This window comes from Vipera ursinii (genome assembly GCF_947247035.1).
Source record: "Vipera ursinii genome assembly, chromosome: 6".
Lineage (NCBI taxonomy): Eukaryota > Metazoa > Chordata > Lepidosauria > Squamata > Viperidae > Vipera > Vipera ursinii.
Window position 1 is genome coordinate 55,909,977 of NC_139515.1, and position 15,237 is coordinate 55,925,213.

Sequence of the window (15,237 nt, forward strand, 5' to 3'; positions counted from 1 at the left end):
TAGAACAGGTTGTTAGGGTAATGTTGAAGAAATCTTTATTTTGCATATATTTTTCAGCTAGATAATCATAGTGCAAGCCTTGTAGCAGTATATATGTGCCATTTTGTCTATTCAGAGTATATGTAATTTATTTAAAACATTTTTGAGGTTCTGGTATTTGACAGTGTAACATTAAAATATGTGCTGTTAGGTTCCAATACTTTGTGCTTAAATTTTACTACATATTGCTTTAGCTTGCTATTATATAAAATTTGTACTTAATACAGTGCAATAGCATATTTTATTAATCTATAAAATCTATTTTTCCCATAAGCCTGTTACTGTTTTTAGGCTAATTAGTATTTTGTGTTAAACATTAACTTTCAGATTGTTTTTATTTCTAAAATCTTACTTTTATGATTATATAGTTTCTATTTTATATTACTTTATTCTTCTTATAAACATGATTTTGTATAGTTTTATTCCTTTTAACATTGTCATCCAGCCAGAGTCAACTTGTGAGATGGGCAGCAAACAAATTAATACATAAATATTTTTATTTTTTAATTGTAAATATATATGTGATGTGTATATGTGATGTTCTAGAAATGCAAAGGTATCATTTAAAGATATCAAATTAGACTCTTTTCTTTGACTGTTTAAAGCAAATTTATAGTTGAAGTTAACTTTATGTAATTAGTTAAATAAATGCTAAAAAGTATTTTGGTAAGATTGCACTTAAATAAAATATTGGGATAATGCATAAATAATGTGATCAACTGAATAATTTGTATATAGGTAAACCTTGACTAATGAACATAGTGGAGCCCAAAATTTTTGTTGTTATTTTACAACCTTCCTTGCCACAGTTGTTACTACAGTTGATAACACAGTTGTTAATTGATCTGGCTTCCCCATTGACTTTGCTTGTCAGAACATCACAAAAGGTGATCATATACATTGCAACCATCATAAATAACATACAAATTTATCTGAATTTTGATCATGTGATCACAGGGATGCTACAATGGTCATAAGTGTGAAAAATGGTCATATGTCACTTTTTTCAATGGCCTTGTAACTTTGAACGTTTATTAAACAAATGGTTGTAAATCAAGGACTACTTGTAATATACCAATGTCTCTAGAGCTGTGGTGGCGAACCTATGGCACGCGTGCCACAGGTGGCACACAGAGCCCTCTGTGTGCACGTGCACCATCACCCCAGTCAGCTGGATTTTATAAAACCTTTTCACTTTAGGCCTCTGCCACTGTGTGCAAAAAAAAAAGGTTCAATCAATCAATTTCAACTTCTCGCCGGGAAAAAAAAATCTCACAAAGTTGGAATTGATTGATTGAACTTACCACCGCAGCCACACCAACCCAATGGGCCATGCCCACCTAATGGGCCACACCCACCCAATGGGCCACACCCACCCGGCACCCAACGATACATGTGGGTTTTGGGTTGCAGTTTGGGCACTCGGTCTCTAAAAGGTTTGCCATCACTGTTCTAGAGCATATAATTTTGGTTTAATTATCTTATTCCTCATTCTTCATACTACTCATATTGCAGTTGGAGAGCTTGCAGTTACCGTATATGGTATCAGGACCATTTTATAATTGGAAAATATATTTCAGAAAAATTAAAATGAAAAATTCTAGGTTCATTTGTTGATAAGCAGTCATCTGCCACAGTTTTTCACTGGTGGCTAGGTATCAGTATTGAAGTCCAAAGGTAGCTAACAACTGTTCAATAATTTATTGCAAGTTGAAATACTAATTAATGTTAGTAATCCAAGGTTCTGTCTTCTCATTTTTAAAGTAACATATAAGTGATATTCATACATTATAACTGAAATTTTCTGTGTCTTGGTTAGCTCATATAATTACTCAGCTAAAAGGAACAATAAACATGGACCAGAGAGCTAGAAGTTATTTGCTTCAGAACCGTCAAGCTTTGGAAAGTGATATCAAGACATCTTATATAATGGATCATATGGTTGCTGATAATACCTTGACAGATCTGGAAGAGGAGAAAGTAAAAGCTCAGGTTATGAAAGGTTTTTGACTTTTTATTTATGTTAGAATAGAAGTACTGTTAATATATAAAGTTTTAAATAAGGACTGGGGATAACCTGTAACACACACACACAAGGTTGTATGTAACTCTAGAACAGGCATGTCAAACTCGCGATGTCACATGATGTCGTGCAACTATCAGGATGGTTTTGCCATTGCCGGCAACAGGGTGGGTGTGACTTCCGGATGACACGTCCGGCCTGTGGGCCGGCAGTTTGACACCCCTGCTCTAGAACAAATGTTGCTAGATACAAATGACTTAGATGATACAAGAGCAGTGTAGTACTAGCAATTATTAGTCTGTTAATGTAACAACAATTACCAGAGTAGGGGTCAGAGATAACAAGTATGGCAAAAGTGAAATAGCAAATAATTACATTTCCTAAAGTTCTAGCTTACATTTGTAATAATATAACAGCTTGTTGAAGCTGAGTGTCAGAGTGCTATTAGATATTTTTTGACAGAAAAAAATATCAGTATTAAAAATATATAGAAGATTAGTAACAACATCAGGTGGGATACATATGAAAATAGTTGCACATTTCAATGGGAATTAAGTAGGCATTTATATTTTTACTTTGACTTCAGTAGGAAAACTAGCCTTTTAGGGATAGTTCTATGTACAGCGAGGGAAAAAAATATTTGATCCCCTGCTGATTTTGTACATTTGCCCTCTTGACAAAGAAATTAAGTTTATTGAATTTAAGCTTGTAAGCCGCCCTGAGTCTTCGGAGAAGGGCGGGATATAAATGGAATTAAAATAAAAATAAAAAATAAAATACCGCCCTTTTCCCGTAGGACTCAGGGCGGTTTACAAAGTATTTAAAAACATCAATACAATACAAGAGTTAAAAACAGTTAAAATTATTAAATTTGATCCCTGAGGGGGAAAAACAAACAAAACAAAACAAAAAAAATGATCAGAATATGATTTTAAAGGTAGGTTTATTTTAACAGTGAAACACAGAATAACAAAAAATCCAGAAAAACACTTTTCAAAAAAGTTATAAATTGATTTGCATTTTAATGATACCTTCAATAAGTATTTGACCCCTTCGCAAAACATGACTTAGTACTTGGTGGCAAAACCCTTGTTGGCAATCACAGAGGTCAGACATTTGTTGTAATTGGCCACCAGGTTTGCACACATCTCAGGAAGGATTTTGTCCCACTCCCCCTTGTAGATCTTCTCCAAGTCATTAAGGTTTCGAGGCTGATGTTTGGCATCTCGAACCTTCAACTCCCTCTACAGATTTTATATGGGATTAAGAACTGGAGACTAGCTAGGGTACTCCAGGACCTTAATGTGCTTCTTCTTGAGCCACTCCTTTGTTGCCTTGGCTGTGTGTTTTGGGTCATTGCCATGCTGGAATACCCATCTACGACCCATTTTCAATTCCCGGCTGAGGGAAGGAGGTTCTCACCCAATATTTGACAGTACATGGCCCCATCCATCATTCCTTTGATGCGGTGAAGTTGTCCTGTCCCATTAGAAAAACACCCTCAAAGCATAATGTTTCTACCTCCATGTGTGACGGTGGGGATGGTGTTCTTGGGGTCATAGGCAGCATTCCTCCTTCTCCAAACATGGTGAGTTGAGTTGATACCAAATAGTTTGATTTTAGTCTCATCTGACCACAACACTTTCACCCAGTTCTCCTCTGAATCATTCAGATGTTCATTGGCAAACTTCAAATGGGCCTGTACATGTGCTTTCTTGAGCAGGGGGACCTTGTGGGTACTGCAGGATTTCAGTCCTTCACGGCATAGTGTGTTACCAATTGTTTTCTTGGTAACTATGATCAGCTGCTTTGAGATCATTGACAACATCCTCCTGTGTAGTTCTGGTTTGATTCCTCACCATTCTCATGATCATTGAAACTCCATGAGGTGAGATCTTGCATGAAGCCCCACACCGAGGGAGATTAACAGTTATTTTGTGTTTCTTCCATTTGCGAATAGTGCACCAACTGTTGTCACCTTCTCACCAAGTTGCTTGGCAATAGTTTTGTAACCCATTCAGCCTTGTGTAGGTCTACAATCTTGTCCCTGACATCCTTGGACAGTTCTTTGGTCTTGGCCATGGTGACGGATTTGGAATCTGATTGATTAATTGCTTCTGTGGACAGGTGTCTTTTATACAGGTAACAAACAGAGATTAGGAGCACTCCCTTTAAGAGAGTGCTCCTAATCTTAGCTCATTACCTGTTAAAAGACACCTGGGAGCCAGAAATCTTGCTGATTGATAGGGGATCAAATACTTATTTCGCTCATTAAAATGCAAATTAATTTATAACTATTTTGAGGTGCATTTTTCTGGGTTTTTTTGTTTTTATTATGTCTCTCACTGTTAAAATAAAGCTACCATTATAATTATAGACTGGCCCGTTTCCCCAGCCTCACATCCTGGTGGCAGCGGCCTGGAGAAGGCGTCCAGCGCCAGCTTCAGGTCCCTTCTCTGTTACAAAGAAGCCTAAAGTACCATGAGATCATGTGAGATCAGTAGCATGAGATCTCGCCCCATTGATCTCATGTGATCTTGTGTTACTTTAGGCCTCCATTCTCTGTGAATGTACCGAAGGCCTGGAGCAGCCAAGAAAATGAAGGATCTCGATCTTTGCAGGATGAGTATTTAAGGCCTAATGCCTAGGGAGACCCGGGGCAGCAGTGGGGAGGGAAGGAATAACCATGGTGAATGTTGCAGTGTCACTGCAGTCGCTTGTAAGGGTGAACGACTGCCCTGGTGCTGCAATATTCATAATTTCGGGACCTGCTTGTAAGCACTAGGCGTCACTTATCGCGTAACTTCGAACAAGCGTTAAGTGAACGCTTGTAACTTGGGGATTACTGTACAATTTTTTGGGAACTAATTTCTTTTAAGATTTTATAAACAGTTGTCCAGATAAGGACAATTGTATGCTCAGGTGAGAATAATATATATTTTGTGCTTAATTATTATAATGAGAAAAATTCAATAATCCTATGCATAGCTATGAACATTCACCTAGAAATATATTCCAATGAACTTAGAGAATCTTAGAGTAGAGATGGGTAACATTTGATTGGAAAAGTATTTAACTTTGCCAATAATGTTATTTAAATAGTGTAGGAGTTGTCATCTCTTCTTCATTAAGTCTGGTGCATCAGTCCAGAAAAAAATACCAAGTGTATACTGAAAGGGGTTTGGGTTTTTTTGGTACACAACAATAAAAACTATTACAAAATTTAAAAAAGAAGAAGAAAAAGTAAAAGAAGGTGCAGAAAAGAAGAAAGAAATAGAAAAGAGGAAATGAAAATTAAGAATATGTAAAGGAAATGAAAAATACAGAAATGACTTCCCTATTCAGCAACAAATATAAAGAATTTTAGTAACATCACTTAATGCATATTGAAATTGTAGACTTTTAGAGAGCTACATAGTAAATAAAATGTAGTACTAAATATACATTTTATTCTTTTCTCTACTAGACTACACGAAAAGAACAGGCAGCCATGCTTCTAAAATTAATTATTGCCAAAGATAATTGTGCATATATATCTTTCTACAATGCTTTACGACAGGAAGGATACAAAGATCTTGCTGCTCTCCTTCAAGATGGCCTCCCTATTATTTCACCTTCAAATAAAAAAAATTCTGAGAGTGGTATAACTTCATATGGTTAGTTATGATTTTTTTTACTAGAGATTATATGTTGCCCCAATCAACAAAAACTAACTTAATATGACAAGTAGTGTGTATATGTGTACTTTTTACAGAAATAATTATTAAGAGTGGCAGATTTGTGATATATTCCTAAAAGTGTATCTCTCTGACTTTTAAATTTGATTGAATATAACAAAACAAGTTACATTATAATCTCCCTTTCTAAATGATTTTTCATTTCTAAATGATTGACATTTTCTGGTTCACTATATGCTTTTTATAATGGACTATAATAATTTTGTGAGTAATGTGTAGGGATTTAAAATACCAAAACTGTATCTTTATGTTTATTGATACCTAAAATTGTGCTGAATAAGGAAAGCTAACAAAATAATGGAATATTCCAAATTCTTAGTATAATTGTTAATAGTATTTGCAATTTTCCTAATATAGTATCCTTTTCACCTTAAAGTGATTACAATCCCAGACAAATAAAGCACGGAAACACGTGAATTAATTTTTGCATTGGTCACACTTGTGAATAACCTTTGGAGGGCTTGGCCATCCTGGGTCTTCTGGATTTCTCAGAAGTTTTCAATACCATTGACCATGATACCTTGCTAGACCAGCTCCAGGGATTGCAAATAGGAGGCACTGTTTTCAATGATTCTCCTCCTTTCCTTGTGGCTAGTACCAGTCTCTACTGGAGGGGAAGATAGTATTAAATATCAAAGTCAAAATTATTTTGCTGCTCTTTATTTTATATCATCTTAAGATACTGGCTGCTATTATTTTTGTTTGTTTGTCTTTCTTTCTGAATTTAAGTTAAGACTACCCTTTCTGAAGGTGGAGTTCCACAGAGGCCAGTAGTATTTGTTACTCGTCCAGAATTACTAAAAAAAATACAGGAGAATCTATACAGGTTAAGAAATGATCCAGGATGGGTGATTATTTACGGCATGGCAGGTTGTGGAAAGTCTGTTTTGGCAGCAGAAATTCTACGTAACCATGATCTTTTAAAAGGTATTTATATATTTTCTATTAATGTAGTATCCTAATTCACTTTCATAGTTTATTGAAGATTGTGATTTGTCTTCAAAATAGAATCCATTTCAAACAGAAGGTTACAATTTAGTTTTGAACATGCTGTATAATAATCTTACAGTGCCCAAATGACATAGAGCAGAGGTCCCAACCTTTTGGGCACCAGGTACTGGTTCTGTGGAGAAAGGTTTTTCCATGGACCAGAGAGTGTGTGGTTTTGTGTGCTGCCTGCATCCCACGCATAGGGCTTTGCTTGTTTGTGTGGACTGGTTGCTGGCATGCCGTGGCCCAGTACCCATCCGCGGACCAGGGGTTGGGGACCCCTGACACAGAGAACCAAAATATAATTTTGGAATATGAGTGAGGGAGGAAAGAAGTAATATTACTCAGTTGTTGTTTATTGTAAATGTTCAGAGTCAATATCTGATACAAAAAAAAATCTTAATAAGTTGGGAAAGGTTTGCAGGGGTGCCAGGGGTGAACAAGAGGTGTGGATTGATGAGGTGCATAAGAGGTGAGGGTTTGTGTGAGAAGGAGGGAGGATATGAGGAAGCCATAGAGGGTTCAGGTGAGGCTGACCTAAGGACAAAAGGGCTAAGAATGCGGGTACAAGGGTTGTTGTTGTTGTTAGTTGCGAAGTCGTGTCCGACCCATCGCGACCCTATGGACAATGTTCCTTCAGGCTTTCCTGTCCTCTACCATCTTCTGGAATCCATTTAAGCTCACGCCTACTGCTTCAGTGACTCCATCCAGCCACCTCATTCTCTGTCGTCCCATTCTTCTCTTGCCCTCAATCTTTCCCAGCATTAGGCTCTTCTCCAGTGAGTTCTTCCTTCTCATTAGGTGGCCAAAGTATTTGAGTTTTAGCTTCAGGATCTGGCCTTCTAAAGAGCAGTCATGGTTGATCTCCTCTAGGACTGACCGGTTTGATCGCCTTGCAGTCCAAGGGACTCGTAGGAGTCTTCTCCAGCACCATAGTTCAAAGGCCTCAATTCTTTGGCGCTCAGCCTTTTTTATGGTCCAACTTTCACTGCCATACATTGCAACTGGGAAGACCATAGCCTTGACTATACGCACTTTTGTTGACAGGGTGATGTCTCTGCTTTTTAGTGTGTTGTCTAGATTTGCTATGGCTTTCCTCCCCAGGAGGAAGCGTCTTTTAATTTCTTGGCTACAGTCCCCATCTGCAGTGATCTTGGAGCCCAGGAAAATAAAATCTGTCACTACCTCCATTTCTTCCCCATCTATTTGCCAGGAATTGAGAGGGCCAGATGCCATGATCTTGGTTTTCTTAATGTTTAGTTTCAACCCAAGTTTTGCACTCTCCTTCTTCACTCGCAACAAGAGACTTTTCAGTTCCTCTTCACTTTCTGCCATTAGAGTGGTATCATCTGCTTATCTTAGGTTGTTGATATTTCTTCCAGCAATCTTAATTCCAACTTTTGATTCATCTAGCCCTGCCTTTCTCATGATGTGCTCTGCATATAAGTTAAATAGGCAAGGTGACAGTATACAGCCTTGCCGGACTCCTTTCCCAATTTTGAACCAATCAGTGGTTCCGTGACCAGTTCTCAATGTTGCTTCTTGGCCCGCATATAGATTTCTCAAGAGACAAATAAGATGGTCTGGTACACCCATCTCTTTAAGGACTTGCCACAGTTTGTTATGATCCACACAATCAAAGGCTTCAATGAAGCAGAAGTAGATGTTTTTCTGGAACTCTCTAGCTTTCTCCATGATCCAGCGTATGTTGGCAATTTGATCTCTAGTTCCTCTGACTCTTCGAAATCCTGCCTGTACTTCTGGTAGTTCTTGATCCACATACTGCTGAAGTCTAGCTTGTAGGATTTTAAGCATAACTTTACTAGCATGAGAAATGAGTGCAATGGTGCGATAGTTTGAACATTCTTTGGCACTGCCTTTCTTTGGAATTGGAATGTAAAGTGATCTTTTCCAATCCTGTGGCCACTGTTGAGTTTTCCAAATTTTAAGATTTTGAATAGCTCAGCTGGAATACTGTCACCTCCACTAGCTTTGTTGTTGCTCAGCTTTTCTAAGGCCCACTTCACTTCACATTCTAGGCTATCTGGCTCGAGGTCAGTGACCACCTCATTGTGATTATCAGGGACATTAAGCTCATTCTTGTATAGTTCTTCTGTGTAATTTTGCCATCTCTTCTTAATCTCTTCTGCCTCTGTTAGGTCCCTGCCATTTTGGTCCTTTATCATGCCCATTTTTGCATTGAACGTTCCCTTCATCTCTCCAATTTTCTTGAAAAGATCTCTGGTCCTCCCTATTCTATTGTTTTCTTCTATTTCTTTGCACTGTTCATTTAAGAAGGCATTCTTATCTCTTCTAGCTATTCTCTGGAATTCTGCATTCAATTGGACGTATCTTTCTTTTTCTCCCTTGCCTTTTGCTTCCCTCCTTTCCTCAGCTATTTGCAAAGCTTCCTCAGACAGCCATTTTGCTTTCTTGCATTTCTTTTTCTTTGGGATGGGTTTGGTTGCTACCTCTTGTACAATGTTGCGAACCTCTGTCCATAGTTCTTCAGGCACTGTGTCTATCAAATCTAATTCCTTAAATCTACTTGTCACCTCTACTGTATATTCAACAGGGGTATGATTTAATTCATACCTGACTGGCCTAGCGCTTTTCCCTACTTTCTTCAGTTTAAGCCTAAACTTTGCAACGAGAAGCTCATGGTCTGAGCCACAGTCAGCTCCTGGTCTTGTTTTTACTGACTGTATAGAGCTTCTCCATCTTTGGCTGCAGAGCACATAGTCAATCTGATTTCTGTGTTGACTGTCTGGTGATGTCCATGTGTAGAGCCGTCTCTTGGGTTGTTGGAAAAGAGTGTTTGCTATGACCATCGTATTCTCTTGACAAAATTCTATCAGCCTGTGCCCTGCTTCATTTTGTACTCCAAGGCCAAACTTGCCTGTTATTCCGGTTATCTTTTGGCTTCCTACTTTAGCATTCCAATCCCCCATGATGATAAGGACATCATTTTTTGGTGTTAGTTCTATAAGGTGCTGTAGGGCTTCATAGAACCGGTCAATTTCATCCTCTTCAGCACCGGTGGTTGGGGCATAGACTTGGACTACTGTGATATTGAATGGTTTGCCTTGGATTCGAACTGAGATCATTCTGTCATTTTGAGGATTGTATCCCAGTATTGCTTTTCCTACTCTTTTATTGACTATGAAGGCTACTCCATTTCTTCTGAGGGATTCTTGCCCGCAGTAGTATACCTGATGGTCATCTGAATTAAATTCACCCATTCCTGTCCATTTTAGTTCGCTGATACCTAAGATGTCGATGTTCAGTCTTGTCATCTCTTGTTTGACCACGTCCAGCTTTCCTTGATTCATGGATCTTACATTCCAGGTTCCTATGGAGAAAAAATCTTTACAGCATCGGACTTTCCTTTCACCACCAGACATATCCACAGCTGAGCGTCCTTTCGGTTTTGGCCCAGTCGCTTCATTCTTTCTGGTGCTACTAGTACTAGCCCTCTGCTCTTCCCCAGTAGCATATTGGATGCCTTCCGACCTGAGGGGCTCATCTTCCAGCGTGATATCGTTTTGCCTTTTGGTACTGTCCATAGGGTTTTCATGGCAAAGATACTGGAGTGGGTTGCCATTTCCTTCTCCAGTGGATCACGTTTTGTCAGAACTCTGCTATGACCTGTCCGTCTTGGGTGGCCCTGCACGGCATAGCTCATAGCTTCATTGAATTACGCAAGCCCCTTCGCCAGGACAAGGCAGTAATCCATGAAGGGTTACTTTACCCTAGTTGCAACCTTCTCTGTCATACTCCCCATTGACTTTCTGTGATGACAGGGCACCACAACTGGTTGTAAATGTGCATCATTTGCCAAGTATCCAGATAGTCATCACGTGAATATGGTGGTGCTGAGATAGTCAAAACTTGAAGGACAAGTCTTAACCATCATTTGTTCAGTGCTGTTATAAGTTCAAATGGTTACTGAACAAATGATTGAGGACTACAACCAACTCCAGACTCATGGCAGTTTACACAGTAAAATATATCAACAGTATCCTGTATAGATTTGCATGTAAGCCTATCTGTGTAGAAGCCGACCCTTAAGTTTTAACAAAAATACTGTGAAAAGCAACAGCAATGGATAAGCCAACTATGAAAATTAAAATACAAAAATGTCAATGATTGACTTATCTGGGGGAGGCAGATTTTCAAAGTACTTGGTTAAAAATTCAAGGGTTTGCTTCTCTGCGGCTGAGCATACACACACACGCATACACACACACACACACACACACACACACACACACACACACAGTATAAAGTCCTCAAACTCTGGGATGAATACAAAGCAGCTGTTTATTGTTAAAATAATAAAAACAATAGAAACAACTTTTTACAAACCTAAAACAACCTTAGCTTTCGCTGATCCACTGTCAGCATCATCAGAGTGAGTGTTAGGGGTGGAGAGTTTGTTTATACACCTTGTTGACATTGCTCTGCCCATTGATCATGTAACAGGGCTGTCCGTCCTACCTAACTGTAATTGCCCTAGTTGTCCCGCATCTCCTTGCACATATTCTAGTCCTGGTGCTTTCTTTCCTCCTGTTGTTCTTTTCTTTACCATTCCTACTCCTGTCAACCCTGCCCCTCCTTGCTGTGCCCCCTCTCCTGCCTTATCTGTCTTCCTCAACCCATCTTTCTTGCTTCCGGCTATATGGTGTTATTAGTGTCCCATCTTTCAAACACCCCCCCTCCCGCAGTCATCATGAGTTGCGTGTCCTGAACTGGTGTTACATGTGCCCTTCTATCGCCACTCCCCCCTTTTTTCTCTGGTGTATCCACGTCGTTCATGCCTTCCACTGTTCATTCCTGTCAGTCTCATCTCCAATCGTTCCTCACGCATAGGTGTGTGCACCTGTTGTAGTGCCCTTCCCCCCTGCCTTGTCCTCACCCAGTCGATCAGAGTAGCTGCTGGATCATTCTCCGTCTTGCTGCGCCATCCGCGTTCGGCAGGTTCTCCACGCGTAGGTGTGCACGTGTGTTGCGGTATCCTTCCTCCCTGTCTCATCCGTGTTTTGTCAGTTGGAGTGTTTGCAGGATCATTCCTGGTCTTGTTCCACCGTCCGCGTTTTGTATTTATCCCAGAGTTCAAGGACTTTAAATCCAATTTTGGGGGTTTCTTTTGGAACCTAAAATCCTCAGGTTATCTGCAAGTATATACAGAAATATAACAATAAATGGAAAGCAGAGAATAAACCTTTGCAGATCATGAAATCATTTCCTGTATTCACTATAGTCTTATGAAGAATAACAAAAAAATTGTTTTGCCGGCTAAAGTCTTGTTTTACTGCTCAGTGGGATCATAGCTTGGGGACAGAATGGAAACAGTTTGTTACTGTCTGTTTATTTTTCCTACTTCTGGCTTTTGTGGTTTTCTCTTGTTAGAGTGCTAATTAATCTCAAAGATGCTTACATTTTCAGTATCAGCCAGGGTAATCAAATGCTTTAGACAACTGTAAAATTAATAAAATTAGAATTACATAGCTTGATACATGTAGCATTTTGGGCCTCATGGAGCCATCTAATATTTAGGAGGTTCATGCTATTGTTCCTTTAGAGGATAATTTGACTTTGTATATGCTCCTTAGAAAAAAGACAGCCTCTACTCTCAACATTTAGTCTTATAAAAGAAAAAGTGATAACTAGGGAAGACAAAAAAGCAGAGGAAAGCAATGACTGTCATTGTTCAGTCAACTTTTTATATAGCCCCAACTCAATATATTTGAGGTTTCTTTTAAGAATCATTAATGTTCACTGATATGTTTTAATTTTAACATGTATTTTTTTCTTAGATTGCTTCCCAGGAGGAGTGCATTGGGTTTCTGTTGGAAAACAGGATAAAGCAGGTCTGCTAATGAAACTCCAAAATCTTTGCCTGAGATTAGATCAGGATTTCACTTATTCACAAAGGCCACCATTTAATATTGAGGAAGCAAAAGATCGCCTTCGTTTGTTGCTGTTGCGCACGAGCCCAAGGTAATGTCAGTAGAACAGACTTGCATTTGCTATCTATAATTTTAAATCAACTTGACTAGAATTGTTTGTTTCAAATTCCTACATTTATAGAGGTTTCCAATAAATACGCTATGTAGCTTAAAATTCAAACAAACACATTTTATAACAAAATATTAGTGAATTGGTTCCATACAAAACTAGTAGTTGTCATTCTGATATTTTATTTGTATAATCATTTATTTACATGTATTCTTTCATTGAACAACTTTGGAGTCTTGATCCATCAGGGATTATGAATTAAAATTCACACTGCTTTATTTTCTGCATAAGTAAATTTCAAACTTCTTAGTATCTATCAGCTTAAATTCTAACTGCTTTCTGAAGTGCACTGACTCTTTTTCAGATTTTTAAGGTATATGGTTTAATGTACTGTTTAAATTGCAGGCCATGAGTTCTAGTCCTCTATTGGGCATAGACAACCCCTGTGCCAGTCTCTCTCTCAGCTCAACCAATCTTAGAATATTATTGTTTGTAAGGAAAACAGTATATAAATGTAAAAATAAATCATGTTTCATTTGAAAAATTGGTTTTGTCTGCTGTGATTTATGCATAAAAGATGATATTAAGAATTTATCATTTTTTGCTGATGTGTTTTGTTGAAGATTTTCCATTTTGAAAAAATGATTTAAAAATTCCAGAAAGGGAACAGCATAACAATATAATTATGAATGTGCATAAATATATGCTTTCTAAATATTCAGACTAATATTTAATTTTTATTTATTTTGCCTCTTTTGACCCCTATTTTGTCATAAATTAAGCCCAAATGCCAAATTTATCTTTTTTAAAGAAGCATTGATCTCTAAGGCTCTTTTTGATTAAAAAAGAAACAAAAGTTTAAAATAGTTAAATTCAGATACTATGAAGGATGCAATTAAAATGCTACACAGTGCTTTGGACTTTATTACCAAAAGTGCTTCAAAGTATGTAGGAATGTATATATACCACCTGCTTGTACATCGTAAAACATTGCTATTATTTTCTGGAATTACATTGGGCTCCTTTTTAGATAGGATATTTTGAAAAAGGGAATGTATTGTTATATACTGTATGAAGAACCTTCTTAAAGTAGATGTGCTGTTTAATTTCAAGTTTTATCATCTTTTTTGTAACAGATCTCTCTTGATACTTGATGATATTTGGGATTCCTGGGTTTTAAAAGCTTTTGATAATCAGTGTCAGATTCTTGTCACCAGCAGAGACAGGAGTGTAGCAGATTCTGTAACTGGTAAGGGTTGTTTTTACCTTTCATACTGGCATGAGTTTTGTTGCTATTATTTCATTAACCCTTATTAAGAGCATGCAGTGATACATCCATTATATGAAGCCAAAAAATAATATTGCCTTGAGAAAATTGTATGTTCCGTGCGCCTTTGGCGTCTAGTCATGCCGGCCACATGACCACGGAGGCGTCCTCGGACAAGTGCTGGCTCTTCGGCTTTGAAACGGAGATGAGCACCGGCCCCTAGACTTGGAAATGACTAGCACGCATGTGCGGGGGAATCTTTACCTTTACCTAATAGTAACAGAGAGATTGAAAGAGGAGAGATTATCTTGTTACCATTATGTTTAATTTATAGAAAATAATCTGAATAATGTAACATATATTGAGGATTGTGAGGAAAATTGTCAAAAAATGTGCCTTTAAATTTTGAAAACAAAATATATTCTGTAAGAAGTGAAGTATAAATGGGAAATGGAGATCTAAAGAATTCTGGAAACTTAGAATAACATGTTCAGCTTAAGTATAAAACAATTCCAAGCTCTTTTAGGGATGATATAAACAATATATAATCATAAAATCTTATAAATAAAATATACAGTACAAACTGAATAATGAATATTACCTCCTTTTAATTCTGTATAAATTGATAAAATGAAACATTATATAAAAATGCTAAGAGAATCAAGCCTTAAATGTAGCATTTTCCTTAAACATCAAAAACTAATGAAAATAACCAGACTGTTCATTTCCTGTTCCAATGTGATGATTGGCAGATGATTTTTTAATGCCAATTAATGTCTTGCATAAGACAGAACAAAGCAAAGCCTATAGGATAAACCAGTTGCTTTGTTTACTATGATTGCATGTGCATTCATGGACAGAACTATTCAAAGTAAATGAAAACTGAGGCAAGACAAAAATTGGCAATGGAACCTCATGGCAGTTTTTGCTGATTCAAAGATGAGTGTTTAGCGCTTTAATTCAGTTGTGGAGAAACACTTATTTATGCTTTAAATCAAATATTTCTGATCCTATATTCAGGCAATAAATATGAAGTTTCTGTAGAAAGTGGATTAGCACATGAAAAAGCACTTGAAATTTTATCCCTGTTCGTTAATATGAAAGTAACAGAGCTGCCGGAAAAAGCTGATCATATTGTTAGAGAATGCAAAGGTAAACTT

The 15,237-nt window shown here is 37.7% G+C and overlaps 1 protein-coding gene across 6 annotated transcripts in view; it reads left to right on the plus strand.

The window, feature by feature from the left end:
• APAF1 (apoptotic peptidase activating factor 1) overlaps positions 1-15,237 on the plus strand; it is a 66,844-nt gene that overhangs the window by 988 nt on the left and 50,619 nt on the right. For 4 of the 6 annotated variants that reach the window (XM_083365997.1, XM_083365998.1, XM_083365999.1 and 1 more), the window contains 6 exons: positions 1,859-2,031; positions 5,529-5,718; positions 6,529-6,726; positions 12,609-12,792; positions 13,947-14,059; positions 15,098-15,229. In XM_083365997.1, the coding sequence (XP_083222123.1) occupies positions 1,894-2,031; positions 5,529-5,718; positions 6,529-6,726; positions 12,609-12,792; positions 13,947-14,059; positions 15,098-15,229 (955 nt within the window). In that variant the 5' untranslated portion in view covers positions 1,859-1,893. Of the gene's footprint in view, positions 1-1,858; positions 2,042-5,528; positions 5,719-6,528; positions 6,727-12,608; positions 12,793-13,946; positions 14,060-15,097; positions 15,230-15,237 lie in introns of those variants that run through there. The other 2 variants (XM_083366002.1, XM_083366001.1) reach the window with 2 other exon arrangements.